Source organism: Dysidea avara, chromosome 3, assembly GCF_963678975.1.
Source record: "Dysidea avara chromosome 3, odDysAvar1.4, whole genome shotgun sequence".
Classification (NCBI taxonomy): Eukaryota; Metazoa; Porifera; class Demospongiae; order Dictyoceratida; family Dysideidae; genus Dysidea; species Dysidea avara.
This window is the reverse complement of record NC_089274.1, coordinates 7,437,031-7,457,777: the sequence shown is the minus strand read 5'-3', so window position 1 is coordinate 7,457,777 and position 20,747 is coordinate 7,437,031. Positions and strand designations below refer to the sequence as shown.

Here is a 20,747-nt window from a genome sequence, read left to right as displayed (position 1 = left end):
TCAAGTGCATAGTAGTAATAAGCCATTTTTAAAGCCATGAATTTAATTAAAGATTGGGGTACATATTTTATAAACCACATAATCGCTTCCCGTATTATTTTGAAAGTGTCTAATCATACATTGTAATCATACAAATAAGTACAAACAAAGTGACAATTGAAAGTTCATAAGTGAAGATATGGCTTCAAGAACATAATACGTGCATGTTGGAGCGAATACTCACAGAAACACTTGCTTAAAAGATCATCAGAATCTAGTCCTACAAGATGAAATAACCAAACTCAAGCCTTAATGGCAGTGTAGTCACTGAATGCTATACTCCTGTTAGTACGTAGATAGTTTGCTGGCTATACCTGCAACTTACTGTTACAATTGTTTTTCATTTGATCTGCTGGCTGTCCGGTGTTGTCTATGGCACTGCTAATGTACGTAAGATAAGTTATATACGTAGGTTTAATTTTATCAAAGTCACAGTTTAAGATGAACTCACTGCTAGTTTCCAGATCAGTCAAAATGATGACAGCACATGTACAGCTAGCATTAAGACTACACTGCTGCTGGGTATACCGTATAGTTGGAAATGTTGCACTTGACCATAACTATAAAATTTTGTCAAAATCCGATTGGTGAAAAAACTTTGGCATGCTTGACACTACACATTGCATAATTTTGCATATATACCTGTAGATAACGATGGCTGGAAATATAGCTACTTTGGCAGAAAAAAACTTCGGAAAATTCACCAAATTTTCAATGTTTTGTACTGCCACAGTTTTCTACTATACGGCATGTTAAGTAGTTTGCCTAAGTGATGTAGAAAAGCATTAAAGTTCATTGCTAATAAAGTAGTGTTTACTATTGCTGAACCCTTAACGTGAGGCAGCAGTTTTGAACTTTCTGTAAGTTTATTTTTTTATTTATATCTGTGTTTGTCTGCAACAGAAGTAGATGATGGGTGTTGTTGTGTTTGTGATGTAACTGATGTGGTAAAAGTTGTTGTATAATCCAACAGTATGCGATGGGTCTTTGGAGCCATGAATAATGCCAGAAAGCAGCCTTATAAAGGCAGTGTTACTTGTAATGATTTGTGGTGCCACAAGACTAAACTTTGAGGTATGAACAGAAAATGCAAATTAATGTGTTTAACTATAACTATGTTTACCAGTGTTGCCTTATTGACTTGTGGGATGCAAGAAGTGCTGTAGTTTTAATAGCACCTCTCTTGGCCTCCCTGGTGTCTCTACCAAATCATGAAGATCACACAGAATGAAGTAGTGTTGTACCGATTCCCACTTCTTAGGGAAAACTGATATCCGATATATTTTTGCCCTGTTGTACTGATAGTTAACCGATTCCCAATTGTAGGTCTCTACAAGTTATACTTGTGTATACTCCACTAAAATTAGAGCTAGTAAAGCCAATTCTGTGAGATTGTACCTCAACTCAAAGTTGCTAGTCAGACAAGTGGGCTAGGGCCTGAACCATCACTGTTTATCTTTGTGGTTACCACAAAACATACACAAAGTACTTAAGTACATAGCAGAGCCTTTGACACCAGCCCTGCAGTTGCTAAAGCTGAATAGACTAATAGTCTGCTGGCCACAGCCCATTACAACCAATTTCCGATTATAGTAAAAACAGCTAATTATCGACTTCTACCAATTACCGATCCGATTATTGGTCATACAACTTTAGAATGAAGTAATTGAGAACTGTGGGACTGGCCAAAGTATGTTCCGTAAAGAAATTATCTCGCAATGACCGGTGGTGTTGTTCACCATGAATTAAGCAGAGTTTTGACAAGGTTATGATGTTAGAATGCGAATAACATTATTTGTATCAACAATATAGACTGACAATTCAATAGATTACATAGTTATTGTAATACTTCATAGTGCTTTGTTTTGATCTGTAGTTTTTCGTGCATGATCACAAACATACTGTCCCATTATATTAGCTTTGTAACAAGAGTTCATATAATAATACATTATGAACTCTTGCTTGTATAGCTTTCTATAATTCTGTTGCTTGACTAGAAACAGTGTACACATTATGTTATGACATTCAGTCCTTAGCTATTCCATGTATTATTACCCTGGTGTATGGGTCAGACTAGAAAACATTCTTATCATATGGCTGAGTATATAGTGATAAGTGTAAATGAAGCTTGATCTTCAATGGTGTGAACATGGTTTTGCATTGTAGAAAGCTGTCTAAGATATGTAGAACCAGTCTCCATCAATCTTACTAAACAATGTTTAGAAAGATTGATGGAGGCTGGTTCTGTGCCATTGAATCTATTATTTACAAGGCACTGCATGGATGGTGCCATGGGTCAGTTCATTAAAGTTCTCAAAGACACAACAAGCTAATTTCAACAATTTTTAATATTTCCCATGATCATATAGACAATTCTAAATTCACATCCTGTAGAAATAAAGTCTAGAAATAAGTGCATATAACAATTTTTAATTTATTATTTGAAAAACAATCTATATTACACGAGAGGCTCATGCACATGCATATGACCTAATTACAAGTCATTGATATAACTGAGTGCACCCATAATGAGCAAGGCTCTGATTGACCTTCACCTAAATGTATTAATTATGAAAATGGTTTCATAAATCTGTGGCAAAGTATCAAATAATAGCATTTTTCTAAAAGGTGATCTATCTCCAGTAGAGATGTAATAGCCAAATTATTATCCAATCAAGATTCCATGGCTTCTGGTAAAGTGATCTAGAGTTTTCTTTACACTGTTTGACACCTTCATAGGCTTCTTTGAAATGTGTTAGACACCCCTCTTCCCCTCTTGGTTCTAATCATTGGCAGTGCTACCTGACACAGTACTAGCAGGTTGCTACCTTTAATGAATGTTATTAATTGTAACCACATTCAAAATATAAATAATTATATTATTTAAATTCTATCATAGTAATTACCAGTATAGTTACTGAAAAATTAACCTAACTCTAGCCAAGAGCTCAGTTAAGTTGCTATGATAGTCAAATGTTCATATGTCTTGTCTTGATTTATCTTGTTTGCCCACAAGTTTATGAGACAGTCTTGAGTCATCTGGGATGGCCACATCAATCAGAAAGACTTCCTTACGATATTTGCTGACAAAGTAATATATTATCAGATCAATTATGTGGGATATTATGGTTTACTGTGCAAAACCCCTTACTAAAAGTATATACAAGCACAGGTAAAAGTGCAATTAACCAACAAAATATATAATTGACTGTGGTTACAATTTAAAAATCATCATAGCAGCTTGTGCCAGCTAGTGCTGTCACATGAAGGGAATAGCTGAGGGGAGAAATTTACGAGGGGAAATACGTAGCAAAGCTTAAGATTTTTGTGGTAATGCTTTAAGCCAGTCACTGTTGCATGGTGCCTGAAGAATGTGATGAGGCAACAAAGATGTACTTCATCACAAACAGTAATTACAACTGCAGTACTTAGCCACACATATAATTACAAATTGATTACAATTATATACTTATAACTTAACTAATAGCTACCAAAGTTTCTACTTATGTTATCAAAGTTGTGGGGAGTAGATCGGGGTTGGCATCTTGAACACAGGCATAGAAAATGTACACTGCATGAATTATTAGGATCAAGACTACGTAGTTAAAGAAAATAATTAAACATGAAAGATTTCAGCTTGATTGATTGAGATTGATAATTGATAGAGCATTTCTAGGCAAGGAATTCTGTTGGAATAAGAATGTCTTGTGGCATTGTTCAAAGATAGTGTGTGTTTCAATTTCTGAGCTTTAGCGAGTATATAGTTCCAGAGAAAAGGTAATGTAATTGTATAACTAATGTTAAACTGAAGGCTGGATTTTACAAAGCCAAAATTTGATGAAGTATGTCAGAGATTTCATATTGATACATAACTGGTAAAAGTATGAGTTTGCATGATTAGCCGCTGTCAATAGTCACTGGTAAAATCATTCAGAATATAATTATTTAGTTGCAAGTTGCTGAATTCTCTCATATATAGCTATAGCTACCACTCTGCCATTTTTGTAGGGCAAAACATTCAAGCCTTGAGCAGTAATGACTTTCAGCAAGGTTTCATCATATTTCAGCTACTTTCCTTTGTTCACTCATTGTCAGAAATGAGAAATAGAAGGAGTTTTACTTGATCCTTGGAGAATCTGCTGGTTTCCTAACATGGAATGAGCACTAGCTGTCTGGCAAAGTGATGTATCTAAGAGTGTGCCCAGTCGGCCTGGGCCCTACTAAAGGAACTGTGGTATCCTGTATACAAGAGACCAAGATCAATCAAGCAGTCTTTAATTTACATTTAATCTCTTTTTGGAGGGGGCGCTTATAATCTCTAATCGATAAGCGTCACCGCGGAGAAAGGAGGGGGTGCTTATAATCTCTAATTGATAAGCGCCACCCCGGAGAATGGGTCTGCGAGGACGAGACTACAATCAATCAATCAATCAATCGATTGATCGATCAATCAACCAATCAATTACTGAAACTAAAGCCAAGAGTAGAGTTCATTAGTGTTCATCAATGACACTTTCCAGAAAATCAATGATAATATTTTTATGTTGAGTTCATCAGATAATTATTCTTGCACGTTCAGTATAAAATGTACTGTTTTTACAGACAAAAGGAATGTGGCAAAATATCATGTAAGAATCCATCTTGTCAGTATGTATAGTGTGGACATATGATGAGCTTGCAGAAGAGACTTGTGGCAATGTATATTCATTAAAATTCAGTCACAAAATATTTTAATTAGTGATTATAATTAACACAGCACTGCACACACCACCAGCATATTTTCGATGATGTCATATATACGTACATCCATATCTCTCTCTATGAATTCTATAATATTAGAAAGTTTCTGTGATATGTACGTACTTTTCAAAGATGTATATACAAACTTCTTGCAGGAATAGAGCTAGGAATATTGTTCCATGTGATTTATATAATCCTAAATATCCAGTAAATTAAATTCTCAGTCTGCAACTGCTCAATGGATGAGGTTGCCAAGGAAACCACTAGTTCTAATTATTTTGATCACTGTCGGTATGTCCTCCTCAGCTAGCATTTGAAACCAGAAAAATCTGCTGGACAGGAAAATTTGCTATTTATAATGTTACAGTATAAACAGGTATGTATGTTACTATCTGGACAAACACTTTTGAGCACTCAGTTATACACATCATGTTGTCCTAGTGGTAGAATGAGTACCCTGGCAATGTTTTCCTAATCACTTCTTGATTGGGTCACTACAATTATGACATAACAGCACATCTATTCACTCAAAAAACGATTGTGACATTCTTCTGGCAGGAATGATAGTTACATATATAGGCTATATACCAATCCTGAGGTCTAGAGAAAGGAATCATTGTTGAATACAATAATAATTGAGTCCTCCTGAGTGACACACAGCCACAGATGGCAAGAAAATTGAGAAGAAAAATAAGAATAAGTACCGGTACTACTGAATTAAGAACAAGAATAGTGTGAGTTTACTGGTGAGCTAGCCGCTAGCAGGGTGATATTTAATGTAATGAATATTTTCTTGAAGAAGAGATTGAAACAGCAGCTGCAAGCTAAAATTCATAGTGGTGGCTTTTAATTCTTTGTTCCAATAAAAGCTCACTAACTGAATATGAAAAATCTTCAGAAACTGTAACTGGATCCAAGCTGCTGTTCCCAAGTGAATGGCGAAGAATATTCTTATTTGGAGCTCAGTTTCATCAAACTGATCATGACCTTTACTATAGCTGTATATGCAGCCTGAAATCAGTGAGGTATATTTTTAATAATACGTAGTTCTAGTGTTACAAAAATGTTAAACAAACAAACTTGATTTAAGACTATAGCTAGCAGAGAGAAGAAATGAACTAAAATTTATATTTTTGCACAAGACTGCATAATTTAGTAGATATTTACACAATTTACATTCCTTTCCCTCGACCATCTATATGTATTACAAGAGGACACCGACTGAGATTTTTACCACTTCCCACCAGAATCAACTCCTACCACTACTCCTTTATCCCTTTAACAATTCAATGATCATCCGGAATCTTTAATTAACACATCATCGAGTCAAATGTAGAACTGGCATTGTAAATCTATATGTAAGTTATAACTATAGTGTGCTTTTCAGTTGCATGGCATATAATCACTAATAGAATTTCCCTTTATAGCTAGCTACTCAGCAGTGCCATAGTGCTAGACAACAGATTATATGGGCTCAGCAGGTTGGTTATAGCTAACAAACACCCAAGGGGCAATCTCAGGAAAAGCCTCTAAAACACTAGCATAAGTACATTTTATTTATTTATTTATTATGAAGAGAGAGAGAACCATCATTATTATAAATGAGAAAATACAATAAGTAGAGTTAGCTTACAGTATGTGCGACCTCGGTCTCGTGCGACCACAATCAGATCCGGTAGCAAAAGATCTGTGTGGGCACGGCAAGGTAAATACAAGAACTAAACTGACATACATACATACAGAAAACAAACAAACAAAAAAAGTGATTAGTAGTTAAAAATTTAAGGAGACCACTCACTGCAGTTCCTAGCCAAGAAAATTCGTTGTGAGCATGTAATGCAAGTGTTGGCTGCTCTATCCAGGGCCGCCCACAGGGGGGGGGCAACTGGGGAATTTTGCCCCGGGCCCCAGCCTGAAAGGGGCCCCAGGAGGCCCCATGAAGGGCCCCTTGCGCGGATCCAGGGGGGGGTTCCAAGGGTTCCATGGAACCCCCTTTTGAAAGGCCTCTCTCACTCGAGATACTCTAATAGAGCAGTCAAATCGAGATACTCTAATAGAGCAGTCACAGTAGTCTTTTGAGGAGCAGTGTAGCAAGCTATATATCTAGTTATAAATAAGGAAGGAAATATAGTTGGTAAGGTGGCAGCTATTGTCAGCTGGTGATGACCTTTTTTTTTTTTTTTTTTTTTTTTTTTTGGTCTTTAACTTATACAGCTAGGCTGAAGTTGCAATTTCAAAGTGGAACCCCCCTTTTTAAAAGTCTGGATCCGCCCCTGCCTTGAATACCTGTTTGAAAGATCGATATACTCTAATAGAGCAGTCAGATATAAATACTCTAATAGAGCAGTTACAGTATTCTTCAGAGGAGCAGTGTAGCAAGGTTATAGATAAGGAGATATGGCTGGTGAGGGATAGCTATTGTCATTGTTAGCAAGTCGTGACCTTTTTTTTTCTTTTTGGTCTTCAACTTACAACTTGGGTGAAGTTGTGATTCAGAATGGAAACCTCCTTGCCTCTGGGGCCCCACTTTAACTCTTTGCCCTGGGCCCCTTAATTTCTCTGGGCGGCCCTGGTTAGAAGTTTATCAAATTATAAAGTGAATGTGTGCTATTATAATATCTGATGGTTCTGTTTAAACCACATGTTTTGTTTGCTATGCCCAAATTCTAAATGTATGGGATAAGTGGAGATTAGTCCTATAATCCAGTGAACTATTGGGTGGTTGGATTAAGATACTAATGTCACTAGTACTAACTGTCCAACAGGATGGGCATCCATCAATATCCCAAATACATACTTCAAAAACTGGGTACAGATCTTTATTTGAGTGTTCTTCTCAACAAGTTCCTGTCCACATGTATATGGATTCAGTCATATAACTGGTTTAGTAGCTGGACACCAGAAAGGAATTCCAGGTGGATTTGCTAATAGGCCTTTTCTCTTGATGGAGTCTCCCCGTATTATGGTACGTAATTCTCATGAAAAATAACAACATAAGCACATTTATGCCATGGGGCAAAGTAGCAATACCAAAACTACTAACAATTATAATCATCCCTGTGCTGCATGTGCTGGACCAGGGCCTCCAAGTTTTGTGAGAGAGTAATATGAGCCCATTTTGTAAAAAAGATAACTCATAAAAAGTTTCCATGTACTATAGTGTAGCTATGAATGTACAAAAGGAATTCTATTGTTAGAAGATGAAATGGAGGTTTGAATTTCAGAATTTTCCACAAGATCACCTCTGTATCAGTAATTATAACCAAGTAGCTAGTAATGTTGGGAAACATCAAGTAAGGGTACGCTCCAAGATACATCTAGAATATATGTCTACATGTTTTGCCAACTGATGTGAATTTATCATAAGATTGCCTATGATACTAGCTATCTGCAAAGAATAGGGGAGTATTTACACTGTACAAGTATTTTCATTGTACTTCAGGTGATGATCTCCCTTGTTAAAGATAATGATTCATACTGGCTTATAAACCCCATTCACAACAGCAATCACACCCAAGCATTTTCATTGATTGTGAGAACATAGCATCTACCTTCATGCACTACATAGTACAGTCTACTTTCTCCATAAAAAAGTAATAATATTAGATTATGAACCTGAATCTGACTGTTTTATTAAAGTATAAATGACTGCTCTATTAGAGTATTTTAATTTATATCCTTGGAGTGTTTCAGACAAGATATTTGCATTATGCTGCAATTAACTTTGTACCAATTACTCTTAGAAGGCATCCAATTATTCAAGAATATTTTCTAATTATTTTTACTATACCAAAATTTTAATATTCCCAATATTATTCTAACATTGCCTCATCAATCCATCTTCATGCTGTTAATTTCTGCTTTACTCCCTTGCTTGTGAAATAGCAACCACTGAAAACTATGAAAAGGCACAAAAATCACAAGGTATAAGTATTTTTATACAGTATGCTTAGATGGTTTATGAATAGCTGTACTTGTGATGTGAATTTGCATGTGCACTACAAGCCAATAGTGAATTACAGCTACTCAGAGACTTCAAACCTCAACTTAGATAACTATAAAGTGAAATTAGATGGCGGGTTTTGACTATATTATATAGTGGGTTAATTGTTTCTAGTGATACACATACATTCATTTATGCCCTGCAACATGCTTTACGTTATTATAGGTAAAGATGTCTAATATGGGTCATGATTTATGTGGCAAGAATGATTTACTATTCTCTAATGTATACGTATTGGTAGCTAATTATATATTTAACTGTTTTGGCACACAGCAAGCCTGTTTCAAAGACTTCCAAACACTGTGTCTGTCACTGGAGGTTTATTCACCAGACATCTGGAGCCTATAAATGACAACAGTCATAGGACTGCTGTGCAGGACCACTTAATTCAGAATGGGAAAATGTAAAGGTTCACATACTGTCAGAGTACAACTATTACACAATGTTGACACAAACATGAGTCGTGAACAAATAGAGAATGGTTTATATATAAGAAATGTACATATAATGTCACTTTCTCCACAATCCCATAGTCACTATTGTAGAATGACTGTGGGTTTGGATTTCATATCTTGGATACTTGACTCATTACACCATCAGTTACAGATACATATATGGATCATAATCCCTTTCTATACAAATGATATATATAGCTCTTTAGGATATTTAGTTACCTTCTCATTTACTTTTAAAACATTAAATTCTTGTACAACTAATCTATCGATCAATCTCTACCATGCCAATCTATCAGTCCTCCTGATTGTCTGAAATGACCTCACTTACAAATTGCAGCTAACAGTCATGCATGTACACACAAGTCCGTAATGAATTTCTACTAGTGTTCTAAAATGCTCAGTGAAAACAATATCTAAACCAAAACAGCCAAGCTTTAAAAGCCAGGGTGAAAAATAATGTGAAATCAATTGTGACGGTCAAGAAATGGTTGTAATGATGAAAGGCATTACCATCATTTTAGCCATTTCTTAGCCACCACCTTTGATTTCACATATTTTTTCACCTGGGTGCCACACCACGGTTTGGCTGTTTGGATATCACTTCTTGTGTAATAGCATACACCGGAGGCCAGCTTTAAGCTTCCCTATTTATATATGTATTTTTTTATAAAGATGTGCATTTGACTAAATGTGTAATTTTAAAACTTTTTTGTATGTACATATACATACATAATTAATAATTTATTGTTTTTCAACTCTCTACAGGGTGAATTGTAATGTAGCTGAACTCTTTGCAGGGGACTTATTTGTGGCTAAACTTGCTACATGGTGACTTGATTGTAGCTGAACTCTCTACATGGTGACTTGATTGTATATACATAGCTGATCTCTCTACAGGGTGACTTGTTTGTAGCTGAACTCACTATGCAGTGACTTGATTGTAGCTGATCTCTCTATGAGGTGACCTGTAATTTGACACGGTGAATTTTTTTAGCTGAACTATCTACATGGTGACATTTTATGGCTGAACTCTATATAGCATAGCCTGAGCTCTGTAGTTTAACTTGTCATGTATTCGAACTCTCTACAGGGTGGTTTGTTTAAAGCTGAACTCTCTACATGGTAATGTAGTTGAACTCTCTACAGGGTGACATTTTGTATGCTGAACTCTCTACAGGATGGCTTGCTACTTACATGAATGTTCTTCTAACAGGGTGACTGCACTATTGGAGTATCTCGATTGAGCATATGTGGTTTTTGCAGTATGAAACTCAGTGGTTATAATTATCATATTTGTATAGAACTCACTGTACAATTAATTAGAGATAAGATTGTCCTTGAAGATTTTGTCCTAACTACTGATATTGGTGGTTTGTTCCACGTACCAATCATTGCTGGGAAAATAAGTATTTGCAACAATCAACCTTGGTGGCTGGCTGGATGAACTTATAGGGATGGCCTTGGGAGATGTAGTTGTTGTTAGGGTTGGAGTATGTTAGGGGCAAGTTTTGCTGGATATAGACAAGTCCATGAATTATTTTGTACATCATCATCACTTTTAGCTGGTTTCTTCTGTCATATAAGGTGTACCAATGAAGTTGCTGTAACATACTTGTAACTCTCTGGTTTTTTGAATAAAAGTTAACAGAAAATCTAGCTGCTCTCCTCTGTTCAGTTCAATAAGTTGTTTGTCATTCTTACACAGTGTGGTGCCCAGATAGTACATGCATATTCTACTTATGAGACTTTTGTAAAGTGAGCTCTTTTTTGGATAAGTATTGAAGTTTTTCATCGGTTTTATTCTAAAGCTATTCTACAATGATTATTCCACCTATGCACCAATTTTCAGCTCATTCTTATAAGTGGTGTGTGGCACTTAAGTGTTCTTTATTAGCTAAACTTGATTGTGCGATTGTTACACACTATTGGTATTTGCATTGTATCTCCATAGTCTTTACCTCAAAAGGCACTCCCACAATGGTTACTCTAACTACAGACCAATTTTCAACTGATTACTCAAAGCAGTTTACCCTGTAGGTGTGACTGAAGTTTGATACTATTTTACATGAGTAATTGGTCATAACTCCGTGAATCTCAATTGAACTTTCACCAAAATCGGTACTGAGATTTTCTTTAATAGCTCTTTTAAGTGTGCTAAACTTCAACTTGGTTAGAGTACACATTTGTGTTTTATGGTGGATTTTGAAAAGTGTGAGAAAAAGTAGAAGAAAAAATTAATTATGACGACAAGCCAAAACTTTGGCCACTTGTATCTTGGAAATAGCTTGGGCAAATTTGTTCAAATTTGGTATGTGGATTCCCCTACCTGGCAGGCATGTCTATATACAGCAAATATATTAAGAGATCATGGAGCTACAGTGAACATCACATTTCTTTCTTCCTATATATCAATATATGCACAGTGTGGCGGGCGTGCCAGTTTCTTGGGCCACACTACATACCGTGTGTCTTGGTATTCAAATAAAAATATATTATAATTGTTCAGTCCTAAATAACACCTTACAAATTTACTAAAACACTTTTAATCTGTTTCTGTAGCACAATGTGACAACATGCAGACATATACACATACATAAGTACAATTTAGAAAATAAATTATGGCAGAGTAATGTTGTATTTATATCTTGTACGTATATAAAATATCTTTTATAAATTTTAAACTTTTTGCGGTTTATTCACTAATCGCAGTGGATGCCATTCATCAATCCATTCTTTGGGACGAGTCATCATCATCTCCCATTGGCTAACTTCATTCCCAACACTATCCATCCACTTATTCTTATTACCAGCATGTGGTTTGGGTCCAAGTCTAACGCCACCTACAAATTCATTAGTGTTATGATGTGGTTCCCATATAGAGATCTCTAGCACTCTATCATATGATAACTTCACTTCCGTCACTTCGTCAAACTGGAACTTGGCATTGTAAAGTGAGTTCTCATCATTATGAATAACTAATGGTGACTTTAACTTCTGGTGTTTTCCCTTAGGCAGTAGAGTGCTGTAAAGAGAACAATACATAATATGCACACGGTGATGCAGGATATAACTAGCTACTTTTAAGGGGAATATTTTGTGTGTTTACTTTGTGAAATCCTTTCCAGGTACTCATGCAATGATGGATCCCACATATACACGGGACAAATATTTCCTTTTCCACTTCCATAGCTACAGTTCTTTGAGCAGCGGCATACGTGCATGTGTGGTACTGTACAAATTGCAAACTGTGTCTATCTTAAAAATTGGCACATTAATATATTATAATAATACTGATCACTGACTACATTTTAATATTGTAGCTGTAATTGAGCGTACAACTTTTCTCCCTGATCACTTATACCTAGCTTGGACTGGGTATAGCCCTCCCCTGGCCGATATGTCCCCTGATTATAATATATACAAGTCACAACATAATGAAAGAATGAATACTTCAATTCTAGTTATAGACTACTATCATAACATGGGAACAAACAATTATTACTAACCAGACTACAAATGATCCATTATCATAACGTGTCTTTAACCTGCTAGCCTGCCTGATCCAAACTTTGAGCTTCCCTGACTTGTCAGCTATTTCAGGTACAAATTGTAACATCACTCTCAATTCTCCAATGTGCACTGGTGTATCAACCTGTAACAACAGTACGATAGTACATAATACAAACACCATGCACTAACGATACGTTGGTAGGTGTGTATCAGTTATACAGGCGTACATGGTGTAATTGAACATAAACTGATTGTTGTGTGATATATTAGAATATTATACCATTAAACTTTTACTTTATGACCTGACATTTTATGAAGCCATTTCAAATTGCATGGCAGGAGTAATCCAACTAATGCTACCAGTGGGTTGCCTAGAAGCTAAGCCTTAGAATTCCTCTCAAACTACATGAGGCTGCAGTAGCTGGTTTTTGGGGACCACCTATCTTGGGTATTGTATTGGCCTGGTATGGACCTCAGGAAGCAGTGGTACACAAGTGGATGGCCTTGAACAACTGGGTGAACCTTTTCTATGTTGATTCTACTGCTTTCCAGCCATTAAGGAGCCTGTAATTAGTCATCTCTAAGTCCATCTGTTGCTCACCCAACCACATTCCACTCCAGCATGAGCCGTAAACACTCATAATGTTAATAAACTCCTCAAAATTTCTATCTTATTTGTTAGTAAACTCTACAGGTAGCTACTGTGACAGGAAATGATCTGAAGGGTAGCAATTCCATATGTGTATATGCTCTTCCCTTGGCAAATTATAATAATAACCTGAAATCTAAAAACTATTTTATTTATTTTTATTTCACAACCTCTGATACGCAATTCAAGAAAATCCAGTACATAAGTCTAACTTTGATGCATCAAACTTGTCAGTAGTCAAAGTTTTGGTGGTATGATTGCTGCACATTTGTAGCATGCATACTCTGGTACATTTGTTTTGATTAGTGCCTAGGCAGGTACTACAGTTGTGATTTGCTGCACATGTAGTAATGATATATTATATAGAACGACAACTTACCAGTTGTCTGCTGCTGTACACCACCATACTGGTGTTATCAGAATCAGATCCACCACTAGGAGGAGTCTTAGTAACAGTCTTGAAAGAGTTTTGTACTGTCACTTCCTGTTGTGATGTCACTCCCATGGGTAGTGGATCCATGCTGTGTCTCAGTATGTGTAATTGTTCCACACATTGACCGGGGGTGTTGACAACACTCATCCAATGTGATAACTCATTTTCTGAACTATCCATGTAACTTAACTGCTTTTTGTGATTGGGAGGTGGTCCCAACCTTAGACCACCAATGAAATAATAGTGTTTGGTGTTTGTTGAATTCCACACTGTCAGTTCAATCACTCTATTTTTACTAAGGTCTTCCAGCTTTAGGTGGTCAAACACAAATTGTTCATTCCATTCTGGATCACTACTATCCTTCAACACTTTGGTCTTGAACTTCTTTTTGTGGTCTGGTAGAAGATGACTACAGCAGGAAGATTAGGAATTTTAATCATGTATTGTATTACTCATTACTCTAGCCATTTACTACTCACTATACTAGTCAGTAAACCACTTACCATTTCACTACAGGGTTACAGGTCGATTCAGTTTGCAGCAGATTATGACCACCAATAATAGTGACCACAAGATCTCCCATCTGTTTTTTGTCATTGGTAATGTTGAACTGTAGTGACACCTTTAACTGTCCACAATCTGTTAACCGACTGGTATCATGCCTCTATATGACAAAGCATCAAAGATAGTATATTGTGATTGGTTAGTGTATGATGTGTATTAGTTATGTGTACATCTGTGTGTACTCCATCAGTGAGTATACTTACTAAACACTTTTTGTCATCATGCAGGCAGACTAAGACTATATATGGTCTGTGAATTTGAAACACAATACGCTTGTTTGTTACCAACATTGTACTCAAAAAACTCTTACAGTTAAGCTTCTCAATGAAGAAGTCACATTCACACGATTCCTCAAGGTGTTTTGCTTAGTTAAAGCTCTGAAATCATCATCATCCAATTCAAATGAAGCTTTAATTTCACATTCTTGAGGAAACATAAGATTGATAGTTTCTCCTCCATCATGGTTGCTACTGGGGTATACCAGGATTGGTTTAGGTTGATTAGAAGTGTTCTTCTCTTGATCATCATCATCACTGGTCTCACTATAATCCTCAGAACTACTACTTGAGTCCTCATTGTCTGTAGTAATCTCAGTAACACCCTGGAACAATGTATTTATGTGCACAAGATGAAAATTTTATGATGCTAAATGTGAATCACATGCATGTGGTCTGAAGCTCCCACTTATCTCAGGTCACTGAAATTCTTAAACTATATATAAGTGGAACCTTAAACACACTATCTCAAGCTCCTAGTTTAGCTATATCTCTAGCTCTCATTTGTGCTCTAACTCCCAGCACATTCAGTGTGTGACAACTAAAACAAGAATCAGAATAATCGTACTCAGATTACATGGTAGTTCAGTTTCCCATTACTCATGGTCACATATAACACAAAATTGCAAGCTTACATGATCATTATCATCATCTAGGGTGTCAACTGGATTCATAATAGCTAAGAAAGATTGTGTAATGATTTTTATGTTGGGTTTTTCTTTGAATGTCAACTTCTTGGGTGATTGTGAATATGTACATGTTACAGGTTGCATTTGTTGTTGCTGTTGTTGTTGCTCTGCTCCTTCTTTCTTTTGACTATGCTGACAATTTTGTTGACAAGTCTCTTGTGTATTACTGTTGAAAAAAGCTACAAAGTTTGCAGTATCACCATTGTCTTTTCTTTTTTCTTCACTTTCCTTGCCTGTTGTTTCCAATTGTTGAAACATTTCTGGGTTCTGGTAGTCCTGTCCTGTTTCTTCTTTTTGTAGTAGGTAGTTTTGTTGTTTGCAGTGAAATTGTTGTTCCATTTCACCATCTCTTGTATTGAAGGACACACACAACATACTAAATGGATCAAGGGAGACATCCAACATCTTCTCATTGATGTGCAACTCCCTATAAATGACGTATAATTATACACAATAGCACAATATATTGCATAGTTTAGGACATTATATAGCTTACTATTACATAAAACTTATATAAATTATACTAATTTTGGAAAAACGATCCAAATCGCACATTAGAAGTTCTGAGATAAACGGTTTTAATGAATTGAAGCCAGCATAACTCTTCAAGGATAGCAAGTACGCGTACGAAATTTACACAAAAGATGCATCAATCTGTTACCTTTCAAGCCACTTCCAGTACTTGTAGCTGCTTGTACAGTTTCCCGCCAAATAAGATAGAAAATCTGAGCAGTTGGACGAGCGAAGTAGTATCACGAGTGCTCACAAAGGGGTGGAGGCTGGGGGGGTGGAGGCTGGGGGGGTGGAGGCTGGGGGGGTGGAGGCTGGGGGGGTGGAGGCTGGGGGGGTGGCGGGGAGGGCAAGAGATAGACCTCAAAATGGAGGCAGACCACGATTGGAGTCCAGACACGAGATTACAGGGCTGTGCTGGCCCCTTAGTGGCTGATATGTAGCAAAATCAACAGAGAACACGTCTAGCCAACATTATAAGGCTGTCCACCAGTAAACCACTGACTCTTGCCAAGCCAGGTCCTTCACAAGGCCTGAAACCGCCATTTGAGCACTACACACCACCCAGAAAAGACATGTGTAAAAACCAGCCTCGTGTAGTTTGAGTAATGCTGAGGGTCAAAACTTGTAGTACGATAGTGTAGCTATCCACTGGTGGTGTTAGTTTGATTTTGCCTGATGTGCGATTTGGATCGGTTCTGTAAAATCTGGTCACATATAGTTTATATATAATTATAGCCGGTGAAACTACACATCAAAGACCATGCGGATTTTTTTTAGCCCAGCTTTACAACTTGAGGGGTACATGTGCATGCAGCGCTGCACAAGTCTGTTTGAAGTACTTTCCATAAAGAGGTTTCACATTAAATAGCCCTGCTCCTTCAGTCTAGTTCTTTTGACTTAAATAACGCTTAAGTCTGGTTTCGTCTGGTGGGACTATTTCGCATTGCCACATCACGCTAACTAGCTTTTTACCTTTATCATCCAATAGTTGCATGTCGTGAAATCCGCAAACAAAGCTCATTTAGTGATTATGTACGAAGTGCTCACACTAAACACGGCCATTTTGTCAATTATGATGTCATTGCGGATAAGGTCCATTGGCTACATCGGTTGCATGCGTAAAACGATCGTGCCATAGTATTAGGTATTCCAGCCCGATTGTTAAATTTTAGGAAAAATGGGTTTTTTATGTACTCAATAGATAGAGTATTGATTGCCGATCTCAGAAATATATAGTTTGTTGGGTTGAAATTAGCTACTTTGGCATGCAGTGCTTAAAAATTGAAAAAAGGTACATTTTTTTTCTCCGGGGCTCCCCATACATTTTAAAGGGAAATATGGCACAATTGAATCAGGAAGCCATCTAGCAATCTGGACTATCTTGAAACTGCAGTTGCTTTTAGCTGCAAGTTTGTACATGTAATGAGAATAACTTCAGATCATATCGCCTCACCACAAAGCATACAAAGATCGCTGAGATCCGAATCGGATCTCAGCGATCTTTGTATGCTTTGTGGTGAGCAAATATGTTTCACCTACTATATAGGTGAGTGGCTATCTCAAGTAAGTAAAAACACCAAGTTAACAACTTATAAAGGTAATCAACTACAGTGGAGGTGCCACAATGATGCAACAATACTTAAGGTGGAGTTGTGGTTTCAATTATGGCATTGTTATGCAGACTTTGAAGTGGTTTATATTTTTGAGCTGATGACACAGCCATCAGAAAATTACTCTGGAGCTGCTAACCCGAGCGAAATAACTACGCACTTTAAAGTAAGCACCAGCAGGAGCACCAGTGACTACCTTCCACCCGACAGTACGTTTTTAAAAGTCACATACATTGCATGGCTTGAAAAGATTACAAAACAACACAAAACTTACTTATATGTAACGCGCACGATAAGGCCAATGAAACTTGATTAGCAGTTTCGCGTCATCGCCCGCATGTTTTTGATACACCCGCATGGAATTTCATTATTGGTATTTCAGATCGAAATACTCTAATAGAACAGTCACTTTTACTCTAATAGAGCAATCAGTTATACTCTAATGGAAAAATCACTTGTTATAGATTAGTAACATACTTTAGCTATTTAATACAAGAGTAATCAGTGTAGATCTCACTGTTTTTTGGCAGAAATCTTCATGTTTGGATGTGTGTTGTGCTTTTGGAAAAATAATGAATAATGAATAATAACCGCCCGCCCGCATCAAATTTTCAAAAATCTGAGCGAGAAACTGGTAATCAAGTTTCATTGGCCTAAAACTAAGATTTTCATGATCAACGTGTGGACAAACTCCACAGCGATTTTCATCTTCATTGGAGCTCGGACGAAGGAGCAATCCCAAGTTTAAACACGAGTTGTTATTTTGTGCCAGGGTTCTATTGGGGAATAAACGGATAATTTTTTTATTAAAAAATTTATTAAAGCTTTACAGCACAAGTGCTGAAGGTCTGTAGGACACTTGGTCCTACAGCCTGCTCAAAGACATTAGACACTAAGACATGTACATTAGCTACTTAAGGAGTTTGAAAAGTTGCAGAAAGGAGAAAAAATCCATGACTGGACCTATTCTATAGTATTATCAAGCAACCTCAAGACCTCTGATTTGATTTGATTATATATTTTTTCTCTGTACAAATATTAATTTCTCCCCTCCCCCGTTTCCACTCCCTATATATGCTAGCCTAGTGCCGGCCAGGACGCATGCGCATGTCACACTGCATGACTTACATTCGGACGTTGCAAAGTTTACAAATCCACTGATTATTGTCCGAGCGATGGATCTGGTCACGTTTGCATATCCACTGGGAGCAGGTTGGGCACATCTTCCCGGAGTCGAATATCCAGCCAAACAGGACACCACAGCAAGCGCAGATTGTCCTAGCGTGGCTTCTCCTGCACTTCAGCGTGAGGCTTGCGATAATATCATCACGTAGTTTCCTACAGGCAGAATATACATGATGTATATCTACTAGCTACAAGGTAATCCAACACATGCATACTGGATACGCCTTTCTTCTTCCTTCTGAAGCTTGAGATCTTCTTCGATCACGGAAAGGATCGCTTCTTCCTCCTTTTCAGAGAGGAACGACAACTGGACTATCTGAGACATGAGTGATCATATGATCTCCACGTTGTGACGAATTATCTTACTCTTTAGCTACCTCAAACTAGCTACGCGCCCCGTATATATAGCTATATCTCGTCTTAAATTAGCGGCTAACATGGCACGATTTCTTTTGGTTTCAGTTCCGGCGTTTAAACACTTCCGTCCGCGTTACAAGTTCCCGACTTTAAGCGTAATTTGTGACGTAAAGATATCGCTCTGGCGCGCGGCGCGGACGGAAGACAAACGGAACTGAAATCAACAGTATGCACTTACGCACTTACAGTATGCACTTACGCACTTACAGTATGCACTTACACACTTACAGTATGTATATGCTCGTGTTTCAGAGACTTTTCCTGAGATTGCCCCTTGGGTGTTAGCTATAACCAACCTGCTGAGCTGAGTTTTGGTCTATATAATCTGTTGTCTATAGTACTGAGTAGCTAGCTAGCTATAAAGGGAAATTTTATTAGTGATTAGCTATAATATTATATTATGCTATGCAACTGAAAAGCATACTATAGTTATAACTTACATAAATATAGATTTAAAATGTTCTACATTTGACTTGATAGTGTGTTAATTAAAGATTTCGGATGATTATTGAATTGTTGAAGGGAAAAAGGAGTAGTGGTAGGAGTTGATTCTGGTGGGAAGTGGTAAAAATCTCGGTCAGTGCCCTCTTGCATTACCTATAGATGGTTGAGGGAAAGAAATGTCAATTGTATCAATTTCTACTAAATTATGCAGTCTTGTTCAAATTAAAATATAATTTTTAATTCTTTTTGCTATAGTCTTAGAATCAAGTTTGTTTAGCTAACTTACATTTTCGTAACACTAGAGCTATTATTAAAGATAAACCTCACTGATTTAGGGCTGCATATACAGCTATAGTAAAGGTCAGCTTGATGAACTGAGCTCCTAATAAGGATATTCTTCACCATTCACTGGGAACAGCATCATGGATCCAGCTACAGCTCCTGAAGATTTATCTCATTCAGTTGGTAAGCTTTTATTGGAACAAAGAATCACTTATTCAACAATGGCTCCTCTCTCTAGACCTCATGTAGGATTGGTATATAGCCTATACGTAGCCATTTTTCCTGCCGGAAGAATGTTGCAATTGTTTTTGAGTGAATAGATAGATGTGCTGTCATGTCAATTGTAGTGACCCAATCAAGAAGTGATTAGGAAAACATTGCCAGGGTACTCATTCTACCACTAGGACAACATGATGTGTATAATTGAGTGCTCAAAAGTGTTTGTCCAGATAGTAACATACGTACCTGTTTATACTGTAACATTATAAATAGCAAATTTTCCTGTCCAGCAGACTTTTCTGGTTTCAAATGCTAGCTGAGGAAGACATGCTAGCTGACAGTGGTCAAAATAGTTAGAACTAGTGGTTTTCTTGGCAACCTCATCCATTGAGCAGTTACAGACTGAGAATTTAATTTACTAGATATTTAGGACTATATAAATCACATGGAACAATATTCCTAGCTCTATTCCTGCAAGACGTTTGTATATACATCTTTGAAAAGTAGATATCACAGAAACTTTCTAATATTATAGAATTCATAGAGAGAGATATGGGTACTGGTATATGACATCATCGAAAATATGCTGGTGGTGTACAGTGTTGTGCTGTGCTACTGTAACAGCTGTCATTATAATCACTATATATTGTGACTGAATTTTACTTATTATACATTGCCACAAGTCTCTTCTGCAAGCTCATCATATGTCCACACAATAAC

General features: G+C 37.0%; 1 protein-coding gene across 1 annotated transcript; it reads right to left on the bottom strand.

Annotated features, from left to right (window-relative positions):
* Positions 1–11,718: 11,718 nt before the first annotated feature.
* Positions 11,719–19,020, bottom strand: LOC136249176 (synaptotagmin-like protein 4). The gene is made up of 8 exons (XM_066041125.1): positions 18,881–19,020; positions 18,609–18,818; positions 15,304–15,784; positions 14,704–14,994; positions 14,333–14,493; positions 13,776–14,238; positions 12,744–12,889; positions 11,719–12,259 (listed from the first exon to the last, which is right to left on the bottom strand). The coding sequence occupies exons 1-8, from the start codon at positions 18,988–18,990 to the stop codon at positions 11,914–11,916; spliced, it is 2,208 nt and encodes a 735-aa protein (XP_065897197.1). The 5' UTR covers positions 18,991–19,020; the 3' UTR covers positions 11,719–11,913.
* Positions 19,021–20,747: the final 1,727 nt, after the last annotated feature.